General features: G+C 38.2%; 1 protein-coding gene across 2 annotated transcripts; it reads left to right on the top strand.

Annotated features, from left to right (window-relative positions):
* The first annotated feature begins 575 nt into the window (after nucleotides 1-575).
* rab11fip5a (RAB11 family interacting protein 5a (class I)) lies at nucleotides 576-24470 on the top strand. Of its 2 annotated transcripts, XM_026278826.1 has the most exons (6): nucleotides 576-1555; nucleotides 12518-13029; nucleotides 13890-14598; nucleotides 18117-20777; nucleotides 21852-21972; nucleotides 22260-24470. In XM_026278826.1, the coding sequence occupies exons 1-6, from the start codon at nucleotides 1176-1178 to the stop codon at nucleotides 22515-22517; spliced, it is 4641 nt and encodes a 1546-aa protein (XP_026134611.1). In that variant the 5' UTR covers nucleotides 576-1175; the 3' UTR covers nucleotides 22518-24470. The 2 variants fall into 2 exon arrangements, with proteins under 2 accessions (XP_026134611.1, XP_026134612.1); XM_026278827.1 differs by lacking the exon at nucleotides 18117-20777 and having other exon boundaries at nucleotides 670-1555.
* The last annotated feature ends 918 nt before the right edge of the window (nucleotides 24471-25388 follow it).

The following is a 25388-nucleotide window of genomic DNA, read 5'->3' as shown; positions in this document are numbered from 1 at the left end:
GATTTGTAAGGAGAAATGTGCAAAGTGAATTATTTATAAAGTATGTACATCATTGGTGAATTTAAAGCAAAATAATACATAAATTGGGATTAAATACCTACATATTATGAAATGAAATGATTAACCGGTAGCACTTTATTTTACAGTCCTGTTCCTCATGTACATACTATGTACTTATTATAGTACTTACAATAACTATGTAATAACTAGGTACTAACCCTAAACCTACCCCCTAAACCTAACCCTACCCCATGTAGTTACCCTGTATTACCAGAACTTTCTTAGATAAATACACTGTAAGTACACTATAAGTACATGTTAGTACACGTACTGTAAAATAAAGTGCAACCGATTAACCAGGAAGATAAACACTCTGTGCCCAAGTTGAGTCTTTAACATATATTTTAATACAAATCATGGCTCTTCGCCAGTATTCAATGTTTTATCCTCTTATTTTAACACAAATTAACATCTAACATTACACAGGGAACACTTTTCCCTTAAAGACGGATAAAGACCTTTTGCACCCTACTTAAAAATTCATGAATTTTTAATGTTTTTCGATGTGAGCTAAAATGGATAAGTGGCAGAGTTTCTGAGGACAACCAGCTCTGAACTCGCAGTTTCGCCGTTTAAAGTCCGCGCATCACCCTATCTGCAATATTATGTCATCATAAGGCAGTATTCAGATTCCTTCGCAGGGTAGCTCGACTGAGGTATCATTTTAGCATTTATAATAAGCGGTCCGACAACGAACAACGTTTATTTAATATAAGGCTTTTCTAAATGCACAGTAGCCTATAACATGTATTTAACAGCATCACGAATGCAGTAGGCTATGCTGTAGTCCGGGTACCGCTTCTAGTCACTTCCTTGTCCTGCGGAGAGCAGAAAGCAGTGACGTCGGCGGACCGGTCTGCAAGGTGGCTCTAAAAGACCGCAGAGAGGAACCCGAGGAGAACCCGGAGAAACGACCCACGCCGGCGTGCGCAGACAGACCAGACACTTCATCTGTTCGGCTCGACGTGTCACGCGCGCTGAATCCTAAAAAATGTTTTGCTGTGGACCACGACGATAGGCTGGCGGTTACCAAGCGACGCTAGACCGGGAGAACAGCCGTTCCCAGCTGCCCCACGGTCTATGTGTCCGTGTCCGTGTGCGGTGCACCGGTGACCATGTCCTTGGTGAAGAAGAGTGAAGAGGATCAGCGATGGCTGCCAACGCACGTGCAGGTAACTGTGCTACGGGCCCGAGGGCTGCGCGCGAAGGGAAAACACGGTACAAGCGACGTTTACACCATCATCCAGCTGGGCAAAGAGAAATATTCCACGTGCTTAATGGAGAAGACCACGGACCCGGAATGGGGCGAGGAATGCGCGTTCGAGCTGCAGCCGGGGATCCTGGAGGAGGGAGGGCGAGACGCGTACCCACCCGGTAGTGGCGACCTGACTCTCACCGTGATGCACAGAGCTCTCATAGGACTGGATGTGTTTCTGGGCCAGGCTGTTATACCTCTGGACGAAGCCTTTCACCAGCGGAAAAGCATGAAAAATGAGTAAGTTTGCGTGTAGACAACTGTTTGGTATGTATTCGTTGTCATTATTACCAGTGTCAGTCTGAAACAACAGTTGTGGCTTTTTATTTGAATTTTAATTTAATTTTTACTTTGGTTATAGGAATGAGAATGAACATTGTGCAATTAGCCCAGTCGGATATGTCTCACTCAAGAGTGCTGCAATGTGTTCCTCTGCAGACACGCCCTCTTAAACGGGCCTGTATGTTGACAGAGGAAAGTAGGGACATTTTTCTGTGCCCTTTTCCTCAAGCCTCTTAATGGGTCGCATCTTGTCATCAAACACGCCTGATTCAACTCTTCAGCTTATTAGTAGAGGCTCCATGACCTCAACTGGGTGTGTCCCATCTGGGAGACATCCAAAATGTGTAGTGTTGGGGGGCCTCCAGTATTAGTAATGAGTAACACTTGTGTAGATGGCCTGTGTTTTACATCTGTCTGATTCAGGTTGCTAAAATTGCATACAAAGTATTGGATGTGACATTGTTTATTTGTATGAGCCGTTTAGCTTTGCTCTGTCAACTTTCTGATTATGTAAGACTAAGGCACAAGCAAGGCATACGACTTGGGTCATGTGTTTTCTCTTTAAATGTATTTTTCTCTGTTCTTCACCAACACAGTCTTTTGGCAGTTCATAGTTCATAGCATTTTGGCCAATTTGTATGAATTTGTACCATCATTCACACGGTTTTAGTACAGTCTGCTTACACTCCAGTGATGATCATGTTTAGATGGTGGATCTTCATGCTTGCTTTTTTCTAAAAAAAATATGTTTTAAAATACGAAATTGCTAGGTTTTCTCGTGAGATGAGGTTGACTTCATAGGTCTATCGATTAAGATCCATTACAAATATACAAACGAATGTTGTTCGAACCTCTTCTTTAGGTTATACTATAATCTTAGTAACTCAAAGATGGTTAAGATTGAAGTTTACTAATAAAATAAAAGTACCACACTGTTTAATTGCATTACCACTGCACCAAAAATAGTTTGCCAGTTAACATGACCTGCATGTAATGTGCAAACTCTGTTGCATTACAAACTGTTTGAAAAATCAATTTTTTATACTGACAAAGTTTATTTGCCAAATATTTAAATTAAATATTCAATGCAAAAATGTGCTTTAAAAATGGCCTTAATAAATAAACGGTTAACAGAACCTTTTTTTTTTTTTGGTTTAGAATAAAAATTAATGTCATGTTATTTTTCAGCTGCTCATTATACGATTATTAAGATATTGTTCTCCAAAAGTAACCAATAGTTTTATAGAGTGATACCAGAAGCAGCTGTGGTGCTAGATAACAGAAACCAGAAGCTAAGAATAACTCAAACTAGACATTAGATCAGACCAGTGGAGCATGACTTACACATTTCTCATCCAGACTGAGACAAAAGAAAACACATTCTTATGTTTTTCTGTAACATGCAAAGGAAAGTGTTTCAAGGTGTCTTTAACCTGTGTGTAGAGTGTTTGTGCATATATTTATGGGTCTAATTCTGAGGAAATATATTTTCCTGAGTAGCTGTGGGTGAGTGAGGCTCTATATCTAGAATCTAACACTATAGCTGTGAGAGGTTTATTCTCAGTTCACGCCCCACTTCCTGTAACAGGCAAGCAAATAAGAAATAATTTATTTGTATTATATAGAGGACCTTCAGTGATGCTCTCTATAGCTCTTTGGGTATCACTTCTGTAGAGAAATAACTGGAATTGATGTGTTTAACTTATTTGAGGAAGTCCCTTTTTTATGAGACAAGTGATACTCTGACAGGGTCAAGACTATAGGTAATGTGAGACAATTACAATTATTTTGTAACCGTGCACTGTAGTGGAAGCCTACATAATCCACCAAATTAGTGCACTACACACAGTCATTAAATGGTAGCCTGAATTAGACTGTAACTCAAATCAGTCAAATTTTAGGAAAAATCGTGATAAGTCAAAATCGCTCACACTTCTAATATATTTAGTACGCCAGTAATCCATTGCACCATTTGTAATTCACCCCAAAATAAAAATGAGCTGAAAATTTAGAAGATATAGGCTTAATAGTTAAATATAATACTTAAATAGTAAAATAAAAAATATATAAAACTTAGCACTTAATACTTAAATAGTTTCTTCATTGGAACCGATTTGGAGAAATGTATCATTTGTTTCATAAAAATATGCAGCTTTTCACTTTACAAGATGTTAATTGATTGACTGGAGTTGGGTGGATTACTTGTGGATTATTGTGATGGTTTTCTCAGCTGTTTGGACGCTAATTCTGATGGCACCCATTCACTGCAGAGGATCCATTGGCGAGCAAGCGATGTAATGGTAAATTTCCCCAAATCTGTTCCAAATCAGCGATTAATTTTTTTTGGTGAAATAACACATTAAAGATGCACTAAGGTGCAAGTGATTTTTGCCAAACCATGTTGATATTTTTGAAAGCACAAAACAAACACGCCCATACCCCAACAGGACCTTGCCCCTATTGTGATACCTCCACCCACATGTACGAACACAACCCTGGCAGTGAAGATGGCAGCTTCTGCTATTAGGGGTGTAAGAAAATAACGATACACACGAGTATCGCGGTATTTTGTTTGGCTATTCTGTATCGATTCTCAAAAATGCAATATCAATAAAAAAATTTATAAATAAAAAAATCATACAAGATTCATGGCGTTTCGGTTTGAGTTTATTTCCCGACCGCTAGATGGCAGTCTTCATCTCTGTGCAAATCCTGAGTGTCATGTCATACTAGCATAAATACGCCACTGATGTTAGCGTTATTGTAGTTAGCTGATAATAATGGAGGGTGAAAGGATTGTCCCAGTTCATGTTTCGGTGTACAAAGCTGAAGTGTGCCGTCATGTGGGCTTTTGTGGTAACGTCCACTGCGGGACTGTGGTACTCGCAGGCGGCAAGGAAGTCGACCAGAAGTTGAAGTCGGCCGGGTGCCGCCATCTTGTAGCAGAACTTCACTTGCGTTAGCATCCCATTGACCTCCCATTCATGTTGGCGTCACTTGGACAGCGAATAACTTTACATCTGAGGTGTTTAAAGACTCCAGTTGTCCAATATTTTTTTCTAAAGATACACGACAATGTATAAAGGGCTCCATTATCTTCTATGTTACATTATGGCCCCGTAGAAACAGTTTTTGTAAAAATAGGCTAATGCGTCATAACCACTCGACTCTCTGTCGCATTACCGTACAGTCAGGAGGAGTAGCTCGCAGGGAATTGACTTAATATGGCATACTGGTGTTACATTTTAAAATACTATACAAAATAATTAATCAGAATACTTACTCCTGCTCACTCACGCCAAACAACTCCCCGCTCAAGCTCACCGTCTCTGCAAGATTAACGATGGCAGTTTGCACGCACAGCTACTAGAAGATTTACATCTGGCAGACAGGTTGCTGACGTCGTCAAGCTTCGTTGGAGTGTGCATGTCAGAAACGGAAGTGCTAAAAATAGCTTAAAATGGGCTTCACTTGTCTCAATTGAGTTCCATTGGAGTTGCTGTGTCCATTTCTTTTACTGTCTATGGGTTCTCGCTCCTCTCAGTTCCGCCGCTTGCTGCGACCCTTGTGAAGAGGCTCGCTCTTCTGTTCCCGCCTGGTGGAATGACCTGTCTAACTCATTCCCAGCAGCTGAGTCCTTGGCCATCTTCAAGAATCGGATTAAAACACATCTCTTCCATCTTTATTCGACCCTCTAACTTTAGCACTCACTATTCTAATTATAATCTTAAAAAAGACCTAACACTAGCTTGCTCTGTCCTTTTTCTATTCTATCTGTTGTCTTTTCATTTATTATACAATTAACATAATAAAAAAAACTAGCTTGCTCTATTCTTTTCTATATCTGTTTTCTTTATATTTATTACATTATTTAAAAGCCCTTGCTACGTGTACTAGTGTTAAGCTAACAGAAATTTGTTATAACTTGCATATCATTGCTCTTTTGTTGATTTTGATTGCTTCCATTGTCCTCATTTGTAAGTCGCTTTGGATAAAAGCGTCTGCTAAATGACTAAATGTAAAAACCTGTCAAATCCATGTGAAAATGTTAAATATCTGTATTAATTTTGTGATACAATTGTAAACTGTGAACCTTTAAAGCAGCGTCTAATATAATATATATATATATATATATATATATATATATATATATATATATATATATATATATATATATATTCTGCTAGCACTTTAATTTATCCTCCTTTTTTCATACTGCACAAAAATTGGTTCAATAATGTTGAATGTTACAGGGACTGATTATTGCAAATGCAAATCCCACTGTGTTCTGGTTAAACACTTTTTATTTATTGCATATGGTTTGCATATGGTGGTGCATTCTTAATGACAGCTTTCCTTAGAATATATACTATTACTAAAATAAGAAATATCCCAATATCGCCTTGCTTACAGTATCGCAATGTATTGCAACATATCATCCCACAGCCCAATCTGCTATGACCCTATCTGCCGGCTGCAGCATATTCAGCCAAAAGTCAACACAGAATAGTTGTGTAGTAAAAGCAAAATAAATGTAGCTCACCTAAGAAGAAACAAAGCAACTAGAGCTGGGCGATATATCTAAAGATATGATCATGCGCATCTAGTCAGTAAATCTGGTTCCGTGATTACCACTAAATCGCCATCACCTGCTTTCAAATGGAGCTGCATTTAATAGACAGAGCTGTAGATCACTGACAAGCTACGCAATATTGTGTTCATTATTGAATTCGACATGTATTCGATAATGAACGCGTTATTGCGTAGCTTGTCAGTGATCTACGGCTCTGTTAAATGCCGCTCCATTTGAAAGCAGGTGATGGCGATTTAGTGGTAATCACGGAACCAGATTTATTGACTAGATGTGCATGATCATATCTTTAGATATCGCCCAGCCCTAAAAGCAACCTCTGCATCTGATTTCAGACCTTCTGGCTCCTTCAGTTTTCTCCATTGCTGGAAAGCTGCTCCAAAATGTATGTGGGTCCTACCTCTTGCCTGAACACAACCCTTCTTTTTAATTCTTTGTTCCTCCAAAATGTTCCTTTTTTTTGTCTGACTTCTCTCGCTATCTATAGTCGATCTGCTAATATCCGTCCAGTGCACTCACTGAGCCCTCTCTTCTCCCTACCATCACTAGACATGCCCCTTACTGCTGATTTGACCACACTGTGGTCAAACGCGTTTTTCAAATATTGCTTAGTGCCCCTTCAAGGCAGAACAAATAGCTTGTAATATTTAAGCTCTCTGTAAAGTAATGCATAATCTCATATGACGTTTACCCTTAATGATCCAATAGCTGCCTTCAAATTAGGGCTGCACGATTATTGCAAAAGTCATAATCACGATTATTTTAGTCAATATTGTAATCACGATTATTTCACATGATTTTGAGGGGGCCATATGACCAAAAGTTTATATGAATGGTTTTATTTAAAGATAGTGATACATGTCAAATATGTATTTCCTGTAAATAAGGTTGCTATGACATCTACATTGTAGAGACCAGTGAAATTAAAAACAAACTAAAAGTCCTCAAAATTATTGAAAATAATTAAACTGTCAGTAATAAAAAAGCAAATGACAAATACAATAGAATAAAAAGATAAAAATGAAACAAACTGTGCTTTAATGTTTTTTTTTTTATGTAAATCTCAAGTAGTATGATTATTAATTTTTCCTAAAGCTAAACCTTAGGTTTTTGTTAAATGTGAGCCAATATCTTCACAATTAAAAGAAACAAATACTTAAAGTTCTTCTATATATATATATATATATATATATATATATATATATATATATATATATATATATATATATATATATATTAAAAACCAAATACTTATACACTCTCTCTGTCTATATTATGAAAACTGGTAAAACAAATGAAAAATATTATAAAAGTTAAATTCCCATTAGTAATTCCACATTGCCATAGACTGTTTCTCTTTTCACACAGTAGCGATTAGTTAGTGCATTTATACAGCGACCAAAATCGCAAACAAAGTTGAGATCTTATGACAACACAGAGTGGCTGAATGATGCTTTCATTTAAATCGCTAAGCTCCAGCTTGTTTTTTTTTTTTCAGATCATCTGCAGCGGCGCTTCCACAATGAGGAGCTAGCGTTTGTGTGCGCATGGTTGCCAGATTGCTTAAAATAAGTAAAAAAAAATGTATCTATCTAACAGCGAAGCTCAGATTCGTGGGTTTTGAACTCTTGATATCTGGCAACCGCACTCATGAGAGTTCGCGTAGTAAAGTTTTTAGACGTTTGCCTTGTTATTTTGGGAAAGTATGCTTGAATTTGCTAGATTTCACAATATTGTCAAATTTTACATCGTTGTCAAAATTATTCCGATATTATCGCTAATATTCGATATATTGCCCAGCCATATAACATAATAGGTATTTTTTCATGTAATAACAGTAACTGTTTTGAAATAAGTACAAATAAGTAAATCGTGACAGATGCATACAAAAAAAAATTATTATGAAATTAATTATTAAAATTGTTATTGACAGACACAACACGGATGCAAGTTGTTTAAGTTGGGTTCGTGTTCTAGAGCTGAAAAAAAAAAAAAGAGTAAAATGTTAACAAGTGTAAATATCCACATGGTCATATATGTCTAAAGGACCAAAGTTAGTCAGTTTAAATGAGCTTATTGGTGCAGCTATTTTATCCCAACCAATACTCCTGGTCAGACACTTCTGTAAATATGTACTGTATATTTAGAGTTACAGTATGCTAAAAGTTTCTTTGCAGCTGTCGAGGCAGCTAACCAAAATTTCCATTCTTTTTCTTTTAAAGAAAATTGAGAGTTATCATTCAACAGTAAGAGAACAGGATCTTTAGGAAAACAAGTCCCAGTGACCTTGTACAGAACATCAAGCCCAAAATCTTGCACATCTGGACAATCCCAAAGCATATGCATTAACGTGCCCATCCAGGCAACCTGGCCCACAAAAATAACAATAAGGGTGTGGTGATCAACCCATAACATGTCTTATGTATGTGGTTAAATATGCCCTGTGAATAATTTTGAAATGGATGAATTGATGATTAGGATTTATGGATGCATGAAATGAACTGTTGATCCCACACTGTTTCCCATTCAATGTTTCTATTAAAGGGAGACCGTTCAGATGACCGTACCTTTGTTTGGTGAAACATTTAGTTCAATGATGGAAACCTCCTCATGACCTTTCCATCAAACATTGGTTAAATTCCTTGAATCCTTACTGGAGATATCATATCTGGAATTGTCAACAGCACGGACGTGTAATACTAAACCGGTCAACTGTATGTGTTCAGTCAGGGAGATCTTGGTCTCTTAAAATATTTTCATTATTTTTGTTGCCATTTTATTTACTTACCTGTTTTGTACTATTTTTGGATGTGCTGTGGGCTGGATGAGGGTTGGAGGGGTAGTAGTTGTTAGTTTCACTTTCTTGTAAAATTGTTTATTGTAATATTTATTCTACTTTGAAAAAATTAATAAATAATAATAAATAATTAAAAAGTTACAGTTGCTGGTCCCTGATGAGATTTCACAGGCTTTGACTCAAAGATGCTGTGCACATGTAAATGTGTGGTAATCTTTTTTTAAGATAAATATTTATTATTTCATGCTTTTTATTAAGTATAATCTCCATTTGACACAAACTCAAAGTTGTATATTAAAAAACTCTTTAGTCTGGCTCAAAAGAGTTTTGTTAATCTCAGTTATAGCAGACATCTACTCTAAATTTACTAAATACACTGAAGATTGACTCTGAAGGTTTAATATTTGCTGAAGATGTTGCTTGTGTTACTCACTTCTTGGTACCTGGTGATTTCCAGATCGTGTTGGTATATCCCCTAGTTTGTGTAGGTGTGGTGAATTGGGTAGAATGATGAATCATGTAGTTAGTGTGTGGGTTGGTATATTACCATAGTAAGACTAGATTACTCTTGACTCAGCACTGCATGATTAAAGCATTTAGTCAGATGGAAAACCGTCAGATTTTTATATACCTGGCACAAAATCTGTTTCCATCCGTTTACTGCATTTTTTGAAAGGACCACACTGTAAAAGTGCCAGTTCTGCTGGATGCAGAGGGAGTCAGGAGTCTGCTGCTTACCTCACACAGAGGTGAAATGATTGCAGTGCTGAATCAGGGGGTTATTTAGATTCATACTGGAACTAGTGGGTGTTTTGGGCTAATTGGTTTGGTGTGGTTATCATAAAAGATGCTACAAAGAAAACAAACCGTAACATGAAAAGGAAACATCGACTTGCTGACTAATTGCTTTAGGATCTTTAGATGTTCTAAGACACAGAAAGTCACAGTTTGTGCTTCACCCATCACGTTAAGATCTTCACACACAACTCTTTGAGTAAAGTTAAACAAAATATTCAGTTACTAATTTTTACTTACTAGGTTAATGTTGCTTTTTTTTCTCAGTGGAGCAGGCATTGTTCGATCACACCATTGTGCATAACTAAAAGTTTGAGTTCATTGAACATTAGGCAATTGTTTCCTTTGTTTTTAGTTTTATTGTATTTTTTTTTTTGAGTATAATATTTGATACATCTGGCTTTTAAGACTTCTATAGTGATATAGTGGGAATATGGAGCTTAATGAGGAAAAACACCTCTTAGAGACAGAAACTTTGGCTATTTATAACCAAAAATAAAGATGAAATTATGAGACATTTGATGTAAATCAGTGAGGTCTTTATAACAGACTAAAATGCATGTAAATAATTTCACTCTATATCTCCCAGTTGAAAATACAGTTGTTGTTTTTTTTTTCAAATGATTAATCGCATCCAAAATAAAAATTTGTGTTTACTTAACGTTTGTGTACTGTGTATATTTATGTATAAATGCATGTGCATATATCAAATATATACGTGTACGTTTGTATATTTACATATACATAATAAATATACACCGTACATCACAATGTGATTAATCGTGATTACAAAAAATATTAGGTGCTTAGTTTTATCAAGTTTTATTGTGGGAGGCAAAACATATAATGCAATGCAGTGATGATTGAGAGATGAACAAATAAACATCCCTTAAAAGACTGAGATATATGTCGTATATTTGAGACTCACATTTTAACATGATTTAAAAAATATATATATATATATATGGAAATGAATTAGTCAAGTTCCTTCAGTCCAGTAAATGTTACATTATTTAAACCATTAAAGATATCACAGCAAAAAGAAATAATTATTATATAGAATTATATTAAAAGGCCTTTTACTTGCTAAAATGCATAAACTATCAGTCAGATGACAGAAGACATGCAGTAGATTATGTACAACAGTTTATTCATCAAAGTTTTGATCATGCTGCTCATTTAGATTCTTACACCTTTAGATTGTCCTGCTGGCATATTTTAAGTGTGGGCATAATAGTGTTCATCTGTTGCGAATAAATTAGTGGATGGTCAATGGAACTATGCAGGAGAGAGAAAATGTATGGCATTGAAAAAATAAGGAGTGAAGGTACTTATACTCGCACCTCTATGATCACCAAAGGGCGTTCATTTTTAGATGAAGTGGCTTTGCTCTGTGTTTAACTTGAACAGAAAAAAACTATATTTATGTTAGACGTTCATGTATTACCAATGCCATTACTAATTGCAACACAACATATATAAAATATATACGCAAAACACATCCCATTGTCACTTGAATGTGATGCTACCAGCAACACAGAGCACTGCAATAATGCCAAATGTATTAGTAAATGTAAATAATTAATGGACATTCATGTGTGGGTGGATCTGCCTGTTCATCTGTTAATTGGTTAATTGTTTTCTTTTAATGTGTTGACAAAGAGCTGTTTAAACAGCCAAGTTTCTAATGATATGAAAATGTTATTACTGGTGTGTGTGTGCGTGTGTCAGGTGAAGTGCCAAGAAAAGCAATAATGCTGATGGAAGAAAGCTGACCTTCTTGTCCCAGCTCTGCTTTTGTCAGCATGTGTGAGTTTGTGTGTGAATTTGTTTGTGTTTACATAAAATAATAATAATAATAAAAAACCCTGAGTATCAGGAAATCCTCTATTTCACTTAGCCGTAAGCCCATTTGCATTGTGATCTAAGTTTGTGTATTTTCACTTGATAGAAAATGAGAACTGTACGTGTGGATGTGAATGCAGAGGAGAGGGCACTTGGCAAACCTTAGCAGCGTCAGATCAATAAATCTATTCTTCAGTCTTCAGTAGACTGACTTAGGGTTGGGCGATGTCTACCAAACTGGCATCAGACGGTGTCTACAGACTACAGTGAAACATCACGATTGACGATGGCATCGGGGGAGGGGTGAGGTGGGAGGATATCAGTTCGTTACATGGCCATTCGCCAAAACATTAAAAAATTGTAATGTTTTCTCTTTGTTCTTGGTTTCTAAATAAATGTGACTCATAGTCCAGTGCGACTTATGTTTTTTTTCCTCGTCATGACGTATTTTTAGACTGATGCGATTTATGCTTAGGTGCGACTAGTCCGAAAAATACGATATATATAAAGCCAATATTATTAATAAATAAAACAGTTCTAATATCTGCATTTGTGCATTGCTATAAAAATGAATTCTAAAATGGAGCCAATGTTAATATAAATTTGTTGTAGATACTGTGAGGCTCTCCTTTGAACCAAACCATATGATGTTTTTTTGAGGATTGTTGTCAGGATTCATACTTCTATCAAGATATGTGTCTTCCTCAGTTTAGCTTTGGTTTAAAGTTGAACTATATAAAAAATAGGGCTGTCAAATCGATTAATCGTGATTAATCGTATCTAAAATAATAGTTTGTATTTACATAATATTATGAGTTATATGATATAGTTTCTGATATACTTTAATTTGGGAATCCATCTAACGGTTTTCTTTGCTCGTTATTGTTCATAGGTGGCACCGGCTGCATTCTAAAACTGGTAAAAAGGAGAAAGAACGAGGGGAGCTTCAGCTGACCATACAGTTCACTCGGCACAACCTGACGGCCAGCATGTACGACCTTTCCATGAAGGACAAACCTCGTTCTGCTTTTGACAAGCTCAGAGAACGCATGAGAGCTAAGAAGAGCCGTGATGAAGAAGAGTCCTCTTCTGCTATCGTCCCTGGAGGATACGGAGCACTGGCACGCATGCGGGGGCGGCTGCCGAGCGATGGGGGCGGTGAGGAAGAGTACGAGGATGATGAAGGCGGGGAGGTCCGCAGGAGTAAGATGAGAAGTTTTTTTCTGCGTGGGAAGTTGAGGAAGTCTTCAGACACGCGTTCAAGCACGTCACTGGGCTCCGAGAGCAGCGAGTCTTCATCGCGGGGCGGCAGCCTCAGCCCGACGGCAGGTATCAGCGTGGTGGTCTCAGATCTGTCCAACTCTCCGAGTAACAGCAGCAATCTGACTGCAGACAACAGTCCTGGTATGCACTACAGCATTTTTTTTTTTTTTTTGTGTTCTTGTTTCAGTAAAAGTTAAACATAAAAATCAATTTCCACTGCTTTTCTTTCAGACAAACGAACCAAAAAGCTCAAATCTGGTTGACACTGAGGTTTTTACAAGTGAATGGGGTCAATCTATACATTTTCAAATACTTTGTTTTAGAAGTTGAGCCATTAAAAACTTGTTAAATTATTAGCATGCCATTTTCTTTATCATGTATGTCATGACAATGTAATGTTGTCAATCCTAAAACACTATTAACAGTTTTACAGCTCAAACGATACACATATTAAAGTGCCCATAATATGTTTATTCCGTTTGTTTTGGGGGTTTGTTAGAAGACATTTACATGATTTAAAGTTAAAGAAACAAATTAAAAACCAACTGATTTTCTTCAAAAAATAAAATCAAGGTTACCGTGAAGATTCAATATTATTTCTCAAGTGCCGCTAACTGAGCTTAAATTGCATTGAACCTAGAGAATTCACCTTTCAGATTTGATTATTATTTTTGTTTACTACTGTTTTTGCTTAATTTTTAATCAAAATGTTATAACTCAACCTTTCGGTGAAACTGCATACTTCTCTCTGCCTGGTGACATATTCTGCACTCTCCAGACATTTAGTCTGCTTAAACTCCGCCCATTCTTACAAGTTCAAATTCAGATCTGCCTCCATCCAATCAACAACTGATATACAAAATTAAATCCCCACACTACATTTTTTCTTTTACGATCATTTGTTTCACTCAGATAAATGTCAAAATATGAAAGAAAATATCTGTTGTTTCTATTTATTACATCACAAATTTAAGAAACCAATAACGCTCTTTCTCTTTCAGAGCACACAGTGGCTCCCTCACCACAGGTTTCTCCCGTCAAACATGTGATGTACGACATCAGCTTACCAGTGCCTCATTCTCTGGCATCAGAGTACGACACCACTATTCTGCTTCCTTCGGTGTGTGTGAATGGGAATCCGGTGGAAACATCTCCTCTCACTCACCACCCACCATCACTCGTATTACAGCAACCTCAGCCAGAGACAGCCAAACCAATAACTCAAAAGTCAGGTCAACCACAGGCAGCCACGCTTCCAGCTAAGCCTCAGAAAACCGATGCAACTCAACCGAAATCCCAAGAAACGCAGCCAACCAAGTCCAAGCCAAGGCCCGAGCCCCTGCTTCCAGCCCTCGGGGTGCTTCAGAAGGGCTCCTCTCTCTCCCTCTCCCTGCAGAACCTCTCTCGCCGTGGGGAAGACAAGCAGAGCGGCGGCCCTGTGGATGGCCGTCGCTGGTCCTTTGATAAACCTGGAGAGGAAGAAAAAGCCGCCATTGTAGCAGCATTAGAGCAAGCTGGAAGAGTTACAGATGAGGTGGAGATGGAAACAGTGATACCTGCTGGAGAGACACAGAGCAAGAAAAGGAAAGGCCTGTTCTCACATGGGAAAGGACCAATTGCCAGCAAAGGGGAAGGAGAACAAGCTCAACCACATGTAGAAGTCAAACATAAAGGATGGTTCAGCTCCAAGGACTCACACAGTAAACCCAGGTAAAATTATATTTGCCATATTTATGATAGAAATACTAAATAGAAGCATCAGTGTGTGTGTGTTTGTATTTGTGGTTCAGTAAGGGTGAACATTGTGACATGCAGCCAGAGATCTGGTTTCAGCATCTGCATTGCAGAGGGAGGCATTGCCTGGAAATCTGAACTCTTGAGTTGTTTCTCTTTCTCTCTCTTCCTCCCTCTTTCACACTTGTTTCCCCCTCAATACCAAGATTTGATTTCTCCGTTTTAATCAGCAAATGCTATTTTTGCATTGCAGACAGATGGATCTGAATATGTGTGGGAGTGTTTGTGTTCGCTATGAATGGGAGGAGTCAATCAGTTTAATTCTGTTATTGACCTAAACCAGTATAACTACATGATTGTTTCTGTTGTAGGTGTGTATGCTGTACGTTGTTTGGTAAATATTTTCTCTTTTCATGGGTGATGGTAGATCACACTCTGATCTATTTCTTTTATATTTTTCCTTCAGAGCTTTGGTTTGGGTTTTTGTAAAGCAGAGAAACAGCACTTTATGCTGCATCAACAGATACGATCAATCTTAAACAGATACAAGACCCCCTAGGATTTAGCAAATTCATGAAATCACTGCCTTAATTGGGAGAGCTTGCAATTATGTCACATCTTCAGTTTTTCAGCAAAAACGCAAACTAGAGGGGAAAAAGAAAGCAATATTAGCTAATTAAGATCTGTGAATTCCAGGCACATCAAATTAATCTCATGTTGAGGTTTCCTGCTGATGTCTTGGAGCAAATTCCACAGTGAGCATCATTATGTTGTACTCACTCTGTAGGGCACTTGAAGTGAGATTACTCTACTCAGAAGAGAGCAGCATTACAGCTCATATCTGCACATTTGGTTCATGTGCGAAGATATCACTGACACTTTATTTTAAAACCTATTAATTAAAAAACAGGCAAACACAACTTTTGTTTCCAGTATTGTTCTTTTGTGTCATGGGTTTTGAAATTCCAAGTAAGACCTCAGAATTTAAAATGGTAAGAAATGACCCTACTAGGGTCGTGTTGTCATAAACTGTAAAATTCTTAATTGAAATTACCGTCTTCTGCATATGTCTTCTAAGGGCGTTTTGAAAGGGATCTTGCTTACATTGGTTTGGAATGACCCTACAAAAAGCACCATATTTGAGTCGGTCAAAGATGCAAAAATGCCTTTTGGAATTTGCTTCTTGATAACTTTAAGATCAAAATTAAATACCTAGACTATGGTTTATGGTGGGAATACACAGCAAAAAGCACAAATTCTGCAAATAGCAGTGCTATTTCTTGATGCAATCATTTGAAAAAAGTCCCTTGAAATCCTGATGGCAGGAAGATAAATGTGTTATTATTTACCCATGAAATGTCCCATAACAGGCAAAATCTTTATGATTAATGACCTTTTAAAAGGATACAGATTAAACTTTGAGCTAACATAAAAACATTGAAAAAAAAAAACTAATAAAAATAACTTTTATTTTGACAGTCACCATTTAAAATGAAGTTTAGTTCACAACTATTGTTAATCTTTTCCTAAGCAACTGGCTTCTTGCATGTTTTTATTACCTCTGCGACATACAGTTCAAATGATTTCATAGAATTGTCAGAGAAGTTCCGCTACTGGAACATGTCAAATACCCCAACCATTCACATGCTCTCTTATGTTTGCTTCCTTGAAGCGAAAAGTGATTTAGTTTGTGTATGATTTTAACTATATGGGCATAGATTAGGGCTGCACGTTCTCAAGTTTTTCATTAACCGTTAACCGAGGCCCTTAGCGGTTAATACTCGGTTAACCATAGTGTGCTATAGTAACCATAACCATAGTAATTTCCGGACATTGGCCGAAAAAAAAAAAAGGAATGTCCGACAAAATTTAATCTCTCCGGTCAAATTGTCCTATTAAAACTGCCTAATAATGCCGCCCATTAACACAATCTGAATTTGAGAATAAGCCTAAAATGTATAAGGCAAAAGGTAACAAGCAGACTCCGCGGCCGCCTCGCTAAGGCTATGACTATGACTATGTTTGACACGTACAATATTTGAAAAGCGATAATTATTTATTTATTTATTTAAATTACATTTATATCTGAATTTATGTCAACCTATAGACTTTCAAATATCAAAATGTCATGAATTAATATGTATTTTTGTACAAAATGACATATAAACATATTTTCCTATTATACTTTGCCTGGAAACGCTTCCAACAAGGCGTCGGTTCTATTTCTAGCATGCACGCGTCGAGCCGCGCCTGAGCCGCGCGTCTCACGCAGGCAGTCGGCAAGCTCTAACCTGTTAACATGGGAACCGAATTAAAAACAGACACGCCACGCAGCTGAGATGCTTTCGCCACGCATCCAGTGTGTCCTGACCGGCCTAATGATGCCCGGGTGTTGGCTGTTGAGATTACAACAACGAGGTTGTACTTGAAGTATATCTAAGCACTGTATTGCAATACTTGCATTTTGCCCCATCACTCGTATTAGCCCGCTTCATATTAGAAAAATGACTTCTTCTTGTGGACATTACAAATGTCTGGGAGCGCTCTGGCGGTCTCTGGTGGTGCAAAAATGTATTACAACTAAATTCAATGCACGCCATTGACGTCACTTAACCGAGCAAAATGTTTCACTCGGTTACACAATTTTTAACGGTTAATCGGTTAACCGGTTAACCATGGACACCCCTAGCATAGATGTCAAAGTCTGTAAAAGTCTTGTTTGCTCGGCCTTTCTGCCTCTCACCTCTCCCTCTGATATAGTTGGGTGATTGTTATGGTGTTTCTATACGTTTCAAGGTAGAGCAAGTCTAGCCAGAGACTGTTCTGTTGTCTTGCATCATACTGACTTTCACATTACAAGGCATGACTACTGCATCTTTTTTCTTTGATACAGTACACAAAATGTATCAAACTGTAGTATAGTTAGGCATTATCATGTGACCTATTGTGATGTGCATATGCAGATGTTTGCCATTGTACTGTGGGAATCTACCTGACCTTTTGTGCTCTGATTTTATTCTGCTAATTTCATCATATAATATCATGCACACACACACACGCTTTATTTATTATGTTGTTTTTGTTTAAAATAGCATTGTGCACAGTTAGTACACATGCACTGGGACATCAGTCATTCTTGTCTGAAAGATTTTTCATTTTGGATGGTGAAGGTCCTTGGCCATTAGTGTGTCTCGCCATTGTTAAGGGTTTAATGGAGGTCACAGTCACTAATGGTGTACACTTTTTATACCTTCCTTTCACAGCCCCCGCTAGTGTCTCCTCAGTCAGACTCAAGTGCCTGTACAATCTGTCCCATTGTACCCTTGACCTTTAATGACCCTTCACAGAGTATGGCTGTCGAAGAACACTAATCCCTTCACTTCTCCCCCACCCCTTTTTGACAATCCATACCTCCCACACACACAGCAGAATGCTTTCTTTCAGGAGCTTTGTTCTGCTGCTCCTTTAACTCCTGATGTGCCTTCTCTCTTTAGCTCAACCCACTCACAGTGTGGCAGTACCGCCACCCTAGATTTGCTAAGGACTGGAAACGAAAAAGGACCTTCCCAAAAGGACATCCCATTTGATCCTTTAATTACTCATTTCAAGAGGCTGACAGAAAACGATGACTTTGAACATTTAGCTAAGGACAGATTGAAGTCAGAGGAGGTGAATGAAACAACAAATTTGGTTAAACCCCCTGCTATCCTTCTAAAAACAAATAATCAAGAGCTCTCAGGTGCTTTGGGTGGCTTAATGGTGTCGGATACAAATTACCCAATTGATTTTGGACAAACTGCTTCAGCAAGTACTGTAGAGACATCTAAGGAAACTGCTGCTAACACACCTCAAGTTTCAGGAAGAGATTTTAATTATATTTGCTCTAGTTCTAACCAGCCTGGCCTCACTGCTCATGGGGCGCATGGCATCCTAGAATTTGATCTTGATTCATCCGAAAACTCCTTACCTGAAAATTCCAGTTTAGAGTTTTCTGAACTGAATACACTTGCATGCCCTTATCCTGCACTGTCACCCCGCTTTAATAACGAAGACAGTGCTGATGACACAACTCTTGAAGGCCACTCAAAGAACAAACAAAATGCCAAATCCGATGTCACACAGCCAACAGTATCAGAAGCAGACACTGTTGACCTTCCTCCTAGTATCTCCTTTGAAATTTCGAAGAGGGTGTCTGTGAGTCCTGAAACATCAGAGTGGCCAGAAATGGTAGAGTTAGCTAAAGATTTTGAGTATGTGACCATCCATGGGGATCCTATGCAACTCTGTAGAGACACCGTGGAAACATCAACTTTGCCATTTGATTCCTTGGGTGGAGATCAAGACCACCAGTCTATTGAACACCATCTTTCTCCACAGGCCTACATCATTCAAAGTACTATAATACATTCCAATGAAGAATTTTGGAGATCAGATGCCTCACTCATTCAAAATGTGGTGGTAAGTGGAAAGTCCCTAGTTGAAGCCACTGAGTCTTCAGTATTCCATGTTCATTCAGAGCAGAGTTCCCTAGTATCAATTGCTCTGCCAGTGAAGAACGGAGGGAAAAGGGATGCAGTTATGGAGGCCATGCTTCAAAACGAATCAGGAAATTATCTCTTAGAGGTTGTCAGTAGTAAAGATGGCTGTCCTGAAATTGGAGACTTTGTTCCTGAGAACCTAATTGACGGTCCTCCTTTTTCAGTATTCTTAAAATCCATGTCTAATGACATGCGGGAAGACAAACAAAAAGACAGTGAATTGTCAACCAGTCTATTTACGAAAGATTACATGGTAAGTCAACTTAGCACCATAAGTGAAGAGGAAGAAATAGCACATTGTAATAGACAGGCAGTTCCTGTAGGAGATCTCCATCCCACCACTGGAATTACAACAGGGACAGGGGTGGATACATCAGATCCAAACTCACCTGATAGAGTGCTTCTTTACAGCCTGTACAAGAGTGCAGACTCAGAACAGTATCTTACTTGTGTATCTCAACAGGATTTCCAAGTGTCCCCTAGTTTAGAGCTCACACAGGAAGTGAAACCAAGACATTATCTGTCTGAGGAAGACACTTCAGAATTTGAATCCTTGCCAAACCATATTCCTAATGTTGTGTCACAAGATGACACATCTGTAAAAGGTTTACCAGAAATGGGTTGTAGGCAAGATCAGGTCATAGCACAGAAGATTATTTCTTCTCCAGAAGCCTTGGCAAAACAACAATCTCCTCTGGATGTTCTACCAAATAATTGCCTATTGGACCTCCTTCCAGAAACTCACACCTTTACACCAAAGCCAGCCTCTTTACACAATACTTCATCTGAGAACATGATTAAGTCAGATTTTGATGAAGCAATGCTACAGTGCAACCCTTCAGGGGAAATTGTTGAGAAATGTGACTTTCCCACAGATATGTCGCCAATTGTTACCTCAGAAATTATAGCAGAACTTGAGGCTCCGCTGTTAGATACAAACACATGTCTGGTACATGAGTGTAAAACCTGCCCACATGATGGATCCATTGATTTAGAATGTTTTGGGAATGTATCAGAGGACAACTTGCATTTAGTCCAGTTGACCAATTCTAATTGCTCATTAGGACAAACCTCCAGTATCACTCAGGACTTTGTCATAACTTATTCTGACCTGAAAAAAATCTTTCTACCCCAGCCAACTGAAACGCACCTTCTTCGTACTAGCAAAGTTTCTGTTGCAAACCGCGAATCTGCAGAAACCCACAATGAACTGGAACCAAATCCTAAACCAGCAGAGATTCTAGATTTAAATACTGATGTGTGGACAACTCCAGATGTTCAACATTCTGTGACACTGGTCTCATTTCCAGTGCACTGGCCCCCTTTACCCCAGCCATCAGTCCCTTTTCCCTTCGACCAGTCAACAATGGTTTCAAGGCATGATCATAATCTTAACTTTACAACATCTTTGTTCGACCTTTCACCTGTAGCTTCTTCAACACCAGATGTAGCTGTGCTGCCCCAGCTATTCCCCTTCCCTACAATTCCCCCTACCTCAATGGAGTCATTGCCATGTCCAGAATCTGCTGCTCCTCTTCCTGCTGTGCAGCCTGTGAATTCTACAGCATACAATCTTTTTCTCCAGGATAGAACACAGACATCTGGTCATCAGAGCAGGTGAGGTCTCATTTAGCTTTGCTGTAGTTTTGAGACCGGGGTTGATTCTTCAAGGTCTTGATCTTGCAGTGATTGGCACACCTGAATGTCTTCTTTTTTTATCCTTGGGCTCACAAGTCACTTTCATTCTCTTTGTAATTGTCTTCAGTGATGTTAAAAGGTAAAATCTGTAATTATTGAAACTGAAAATGTTTACTCTATGAAAATAGTGCTGATCCAACATTGAAATTTTGGCCAATGCAGATAATCGATTATTTATATTTTGCTCAAATATATTGCACAGATACCATTAAAAAGTACCATTTATTGGCTGATCGAGATAAGACCATCAATATATAGTCCATCCATGCTAGAAATGATTTTGGTGTTATACTACGTGTGGGCTAAAGCATCATAAACTGAGGTTCTACATGAATCTACCATTGACATCTTGCCAGTTTCAGTAACTACAGAGTTCCTGTTTTTGCAAATATGTGGTGTGAGGTATGTTTCTTGTGAAAATAGTGTTTCGGGGTTGGGCAAGGTGTCTTTTGGGATGTCTTATTATATGCAGCCATCAATGCACTTCTCTTCCTCTGGTTGGCAGGGGGACTCTTCCTCTTCATCCACATCTTCTCTCTTGTGTTAATTTGTTTGTGGTAGCAGCACGTCTTTTGATTTCTCTATGGACAGTCACACATAGGCTCACACTCTCTGGTGGATCATACAGTAGAGATGGGGGAGCCTCGCTTCAATTAGCAGGTGTTAACCTAGTGAGCTGTGAGTGTGTGTTGTTCAGTCCACAGGAAGCTTGCCTAAGTACATTTTTAGTTTCTATGATTTTGGGGACTTGGTTGTTTCTTTTATATTCTTTTTTTAAACTCAGTTACCCTTAATGCACTTGGTCTAAGGGGTTATGGGATGGTGACTGATCGTGTTCTTGGGATCTCTTTTCAATCAGAACTAAGGACTTTTCATGAAAACATCTTAATTGGTGTGATGCTGTGAATAAATTCCGTAGTTTATTATATTAAGCTTTCATCTTTGTTTTTAACAGTCTTCCCCATCTAATCTTGACATATCGTTGTCTTTTAGTCCACACCCAGTGAAGCCATTGACACCTCCTGACGAGAAAAGATCAGAGGGTCGCTCCGTACTTGAGAAGCTTAAATCCACCATCCACTCAGGACGAACAGGCCAGGATGCTGACAAGAAGGTACTGCATGAGTATAAAGATATAATTTTCCCACATTTACACTATCGTTAAAAAGTTTGGAGCAGCTTTTTTTATATATATATAATTTTGTAAGATTTCTCTAAAGCTGTATTTATTTGATAAAGAAAGAGTAAAAAAAAAAACAAGAAATGTGATGTAATTTTTTTATTCAGTTACTACTACTAGTACTACTCACAATAATTATTTCATTAACACGATCACAAATCAAATTGAAACCAGAAGTGACTTTTTTTATCGACTTCAAAATCTTGTCCTTCTTGTTTTAGCCACTAGTAGAAGGAGGAGGCTCGTACTATCACCTGAACCACAGCGAGCTGGTGAGTTTGCTGATCCAGCGGGATACTGAGCTCAGGCAGGAGCGGGCGGAGTACGAGAAGCGAGGGGCACTGCTGGAGAAGCGCGAGACCGAGCTAAAGAAGATGAAGGTTCTGATCAGAGATCTAGAGGATTACATCGACACGCTTCTTGTACGCATCATGGAGCAGACCCCAACTCTGCTGCAGGTGCGCTCCAAGATGAAATGATACAACAAACGACTCCACTATCCCTCCACTTATCCTGGATGGATGTCACAACCCTGCACCGCTACAGCAACCATATAAATGTAGAGAGCTATCTGGCGCTAGGTGATGGGTCTGGAGGAGAGGGTATAGATTTGGTGTTTTTAACTGTGTCCAAAAATACCTGAGTCTCTACTGGGGTACGTATGCATTGCAGGTTTGCATTGATAGTTAAAGGTCGGCACTCTGTTGCTAAACTTTAAAGCTGGTAAGCTCCATTTTGACATATGTCAGCTGATATTCATTCACTAGACATGTCTCTAAGAAACATGCCAGTCCAGCTATGTACCAAAACCACCTGTCAATCGAAAGGACGGCATGACTGTGACATCCCAGTCTTCTAGTGCTAGTGTGAATGGTTTTTAATGCACGAAGAAAAACATTGATTTATCTTTTGTTTGTTCTATTATGTTTTAACATGTAATGCTCAGCTGCTGGAACAGAGAACAAAAGAATGATTTTGAGATCACTTGAAAGTATACAAGAGAGAGAAAGCTTTAGTCGTAGAAAACAGGAAAGTGATAAAAATCAGGCAGTTTCAAATCAGCTTGTGCCTCCCTACATGTCTTCCGCACTTTACTTAAGAGCTTAAGGGTAGAGGCTCACACCAACTGACCTTCTAGCTTCGGTTTGTAGGTCAGTGTCCTTCTTCTCCCTTCCTTTGCTTGAGCCAATGCACATACATCGCTGCCAGTGCTTTCAGGTGTAATGAATAGGATCTATACTGTGTTCATTGCATATATGCCACTCTGACAAAATGCCAGATGCTGCCTTATCATACAGTATTTTCTCCATTCTGTTCTCGCTGGACTCACCACTTTTTATTAGATTATATTACAAAAGGTATGGCGGAGGAGTGTTTCAAGTTCAACTTTCCCAAGACTGTTAGGCATCGAAATGAACAAATGGATGTTAAACAGAGAACAAGAGCCATGGAAACAGCAAATGCCAGAAATGATTTGCTCTAAATTCACGTTACAGTGTTCTCAATACCACAACAGCTCTGTTAATGTTACTGTAATGTACTTCTGGTGTTTCTAAGATGTCGCCACTATCAGTGTTGCCACTGTCTGTGTACACTGTCGCACTATATGTAGATGTGTAATAGAGGCGTAGGCCGCAGCACTTTTAAACCTCGCACGAGGCATTTACAACAGTTCTTTCTCAACAGCTTAGGAAGTGCACGTAGTCAAACACAAATGTTCACCGCACAGACTAATCATCTTTTAAACACAGGATATTCATGTTGTTTCACTGCTAGTCCCTGCTAGAAAGTTCAATATCTATCAATAATATTTCTGAGAAGAAGCACTTAAGGACGTGTGTGCACTGAAGGTTTGTCTGTTAGACATTTGTTGGTGGATTAATGAATGTTCTTTTTTTTTTTTTAAGGCTTAACGTAAAAGTTTACAGTTTTTCAAGAATGTTAAATTTTAATCATGCAAATATCTATTTATGTTTTTTATTATATTTTGCTTTGTGGCCAGGTCTTTTCTCACCTTTTCGTTTGGGTGGTCTAAAGGTCTGTACAGTCCTTTAAATGCTGTTTGTGTTCATTGTGATTTCTAAAGGTCAGTAGTAATAGAAAGCAATAGATGTGAAGGCCAGGCTTTTGCTAAATTTAAGAGATTCATACTTTTCTAGGTCTAAACAGATGGAATGTACTATGAAATGTTTGCTTAGGATGCCAGTGTGTTAAACAGCAGTGTATATAAATATTAACCAACAGACACACAGCTTGCAGTCTAGTAAGAAGGTGTGTTCAAGTGCCCTTGGCTGAATGTTCTCATGAAATGTCATGAGATGTGTGTGCAGAAGAAGATTTGTATGCTTTTAATGGTGAAGATGATAATCAAAGCTACATTTGTGTGTAGTACAAACTCTGGAACTTGCAAATAAAAACTTGTGTTTACTATACTACTCTACATTTCATTTTATTTTTAGAGGTCTGGAATGTTTTCGTTTAAGGTCATTTAAAACCTTAATATATTTTTTTAAAGAATTGCAAAGTTGTAGGAAGCATCGGTACACAGCTTGATGCCTGAATCCTCATTCTTAAAACTATAATAGGCTCAATTCTTCCTCCTTAGGTGTAACTTTCAGTGGATTCCTGTCACAGTCAAGATGAGAATGGCTTAAGTTAACCTCATGCATCAAGTAGCATTTAAGCACCGAACATTATGGGTTTGTTCAGAGGAACCATTTGTTTTAGGTGCAAAATATTTGAAGTGCTTCCCCGAGGTGCTGTTTGATTGGATGTCCATGGTGTAGTTACATGGGCGTCCACTGGAGGTTGTGAAGTTTTCTTTTTATCAAATTGCCTCATCAGAAAGATGTTCAGTTGACTTTTATGGTTTGCTCTCAAGCATCTCTTCTAAGAAAAGTTCTCTGTTGATGAAATAAAGTTTTCACTTTGGGATGCATCTCTGTCTGTGTCCTTATTGGATGTGAATTCAAATTAATCAAAACTAAACCACTATTTCAACATTAGTAAATGGAGCACTAAATGTAATTGTTTTAGTTATACATTTTTCGTTTTAAATGTGGTTCAAACTAAACCCAAATGACATTTGCCTCAGTAATTAGATGACATCTTTAGCTTCCAGTCACACCATTAATCAAACAAATATGATACAAAGATATAATGCAGATTCGCTCACACTGAACTAGGTCCTTCTGATATATTTAGAGGATACTGATAGAAGAACATAATTTACAACAAAATGAATATTGCACAGCAACAAAGCTATCTGAGGAATGAATATCTTGGGTAAATACATTAGATACAAATTTTATACACTGTACAGAAACAAGGTCAAAACAATGACTAAACTG

The sequence above is a fragment of the Carassius auratus genome, chromosome 13 (genome assembly GCF_003368295.1).
Source record: "Carassius auratus strain Wakin chromosome 13, ASM336829v1, whole genome shotgun sequence".
NCBI lineage: Eukaryota > Metazoa > Chordata > Actinopteri > Cypriniformes > Cyprinidae > Carassius > Carassius auratus.
Note: the sequence above shows the minus strand (reverse complement) of the source record. Positions and strands in the feature narration are given on the sequence as shown.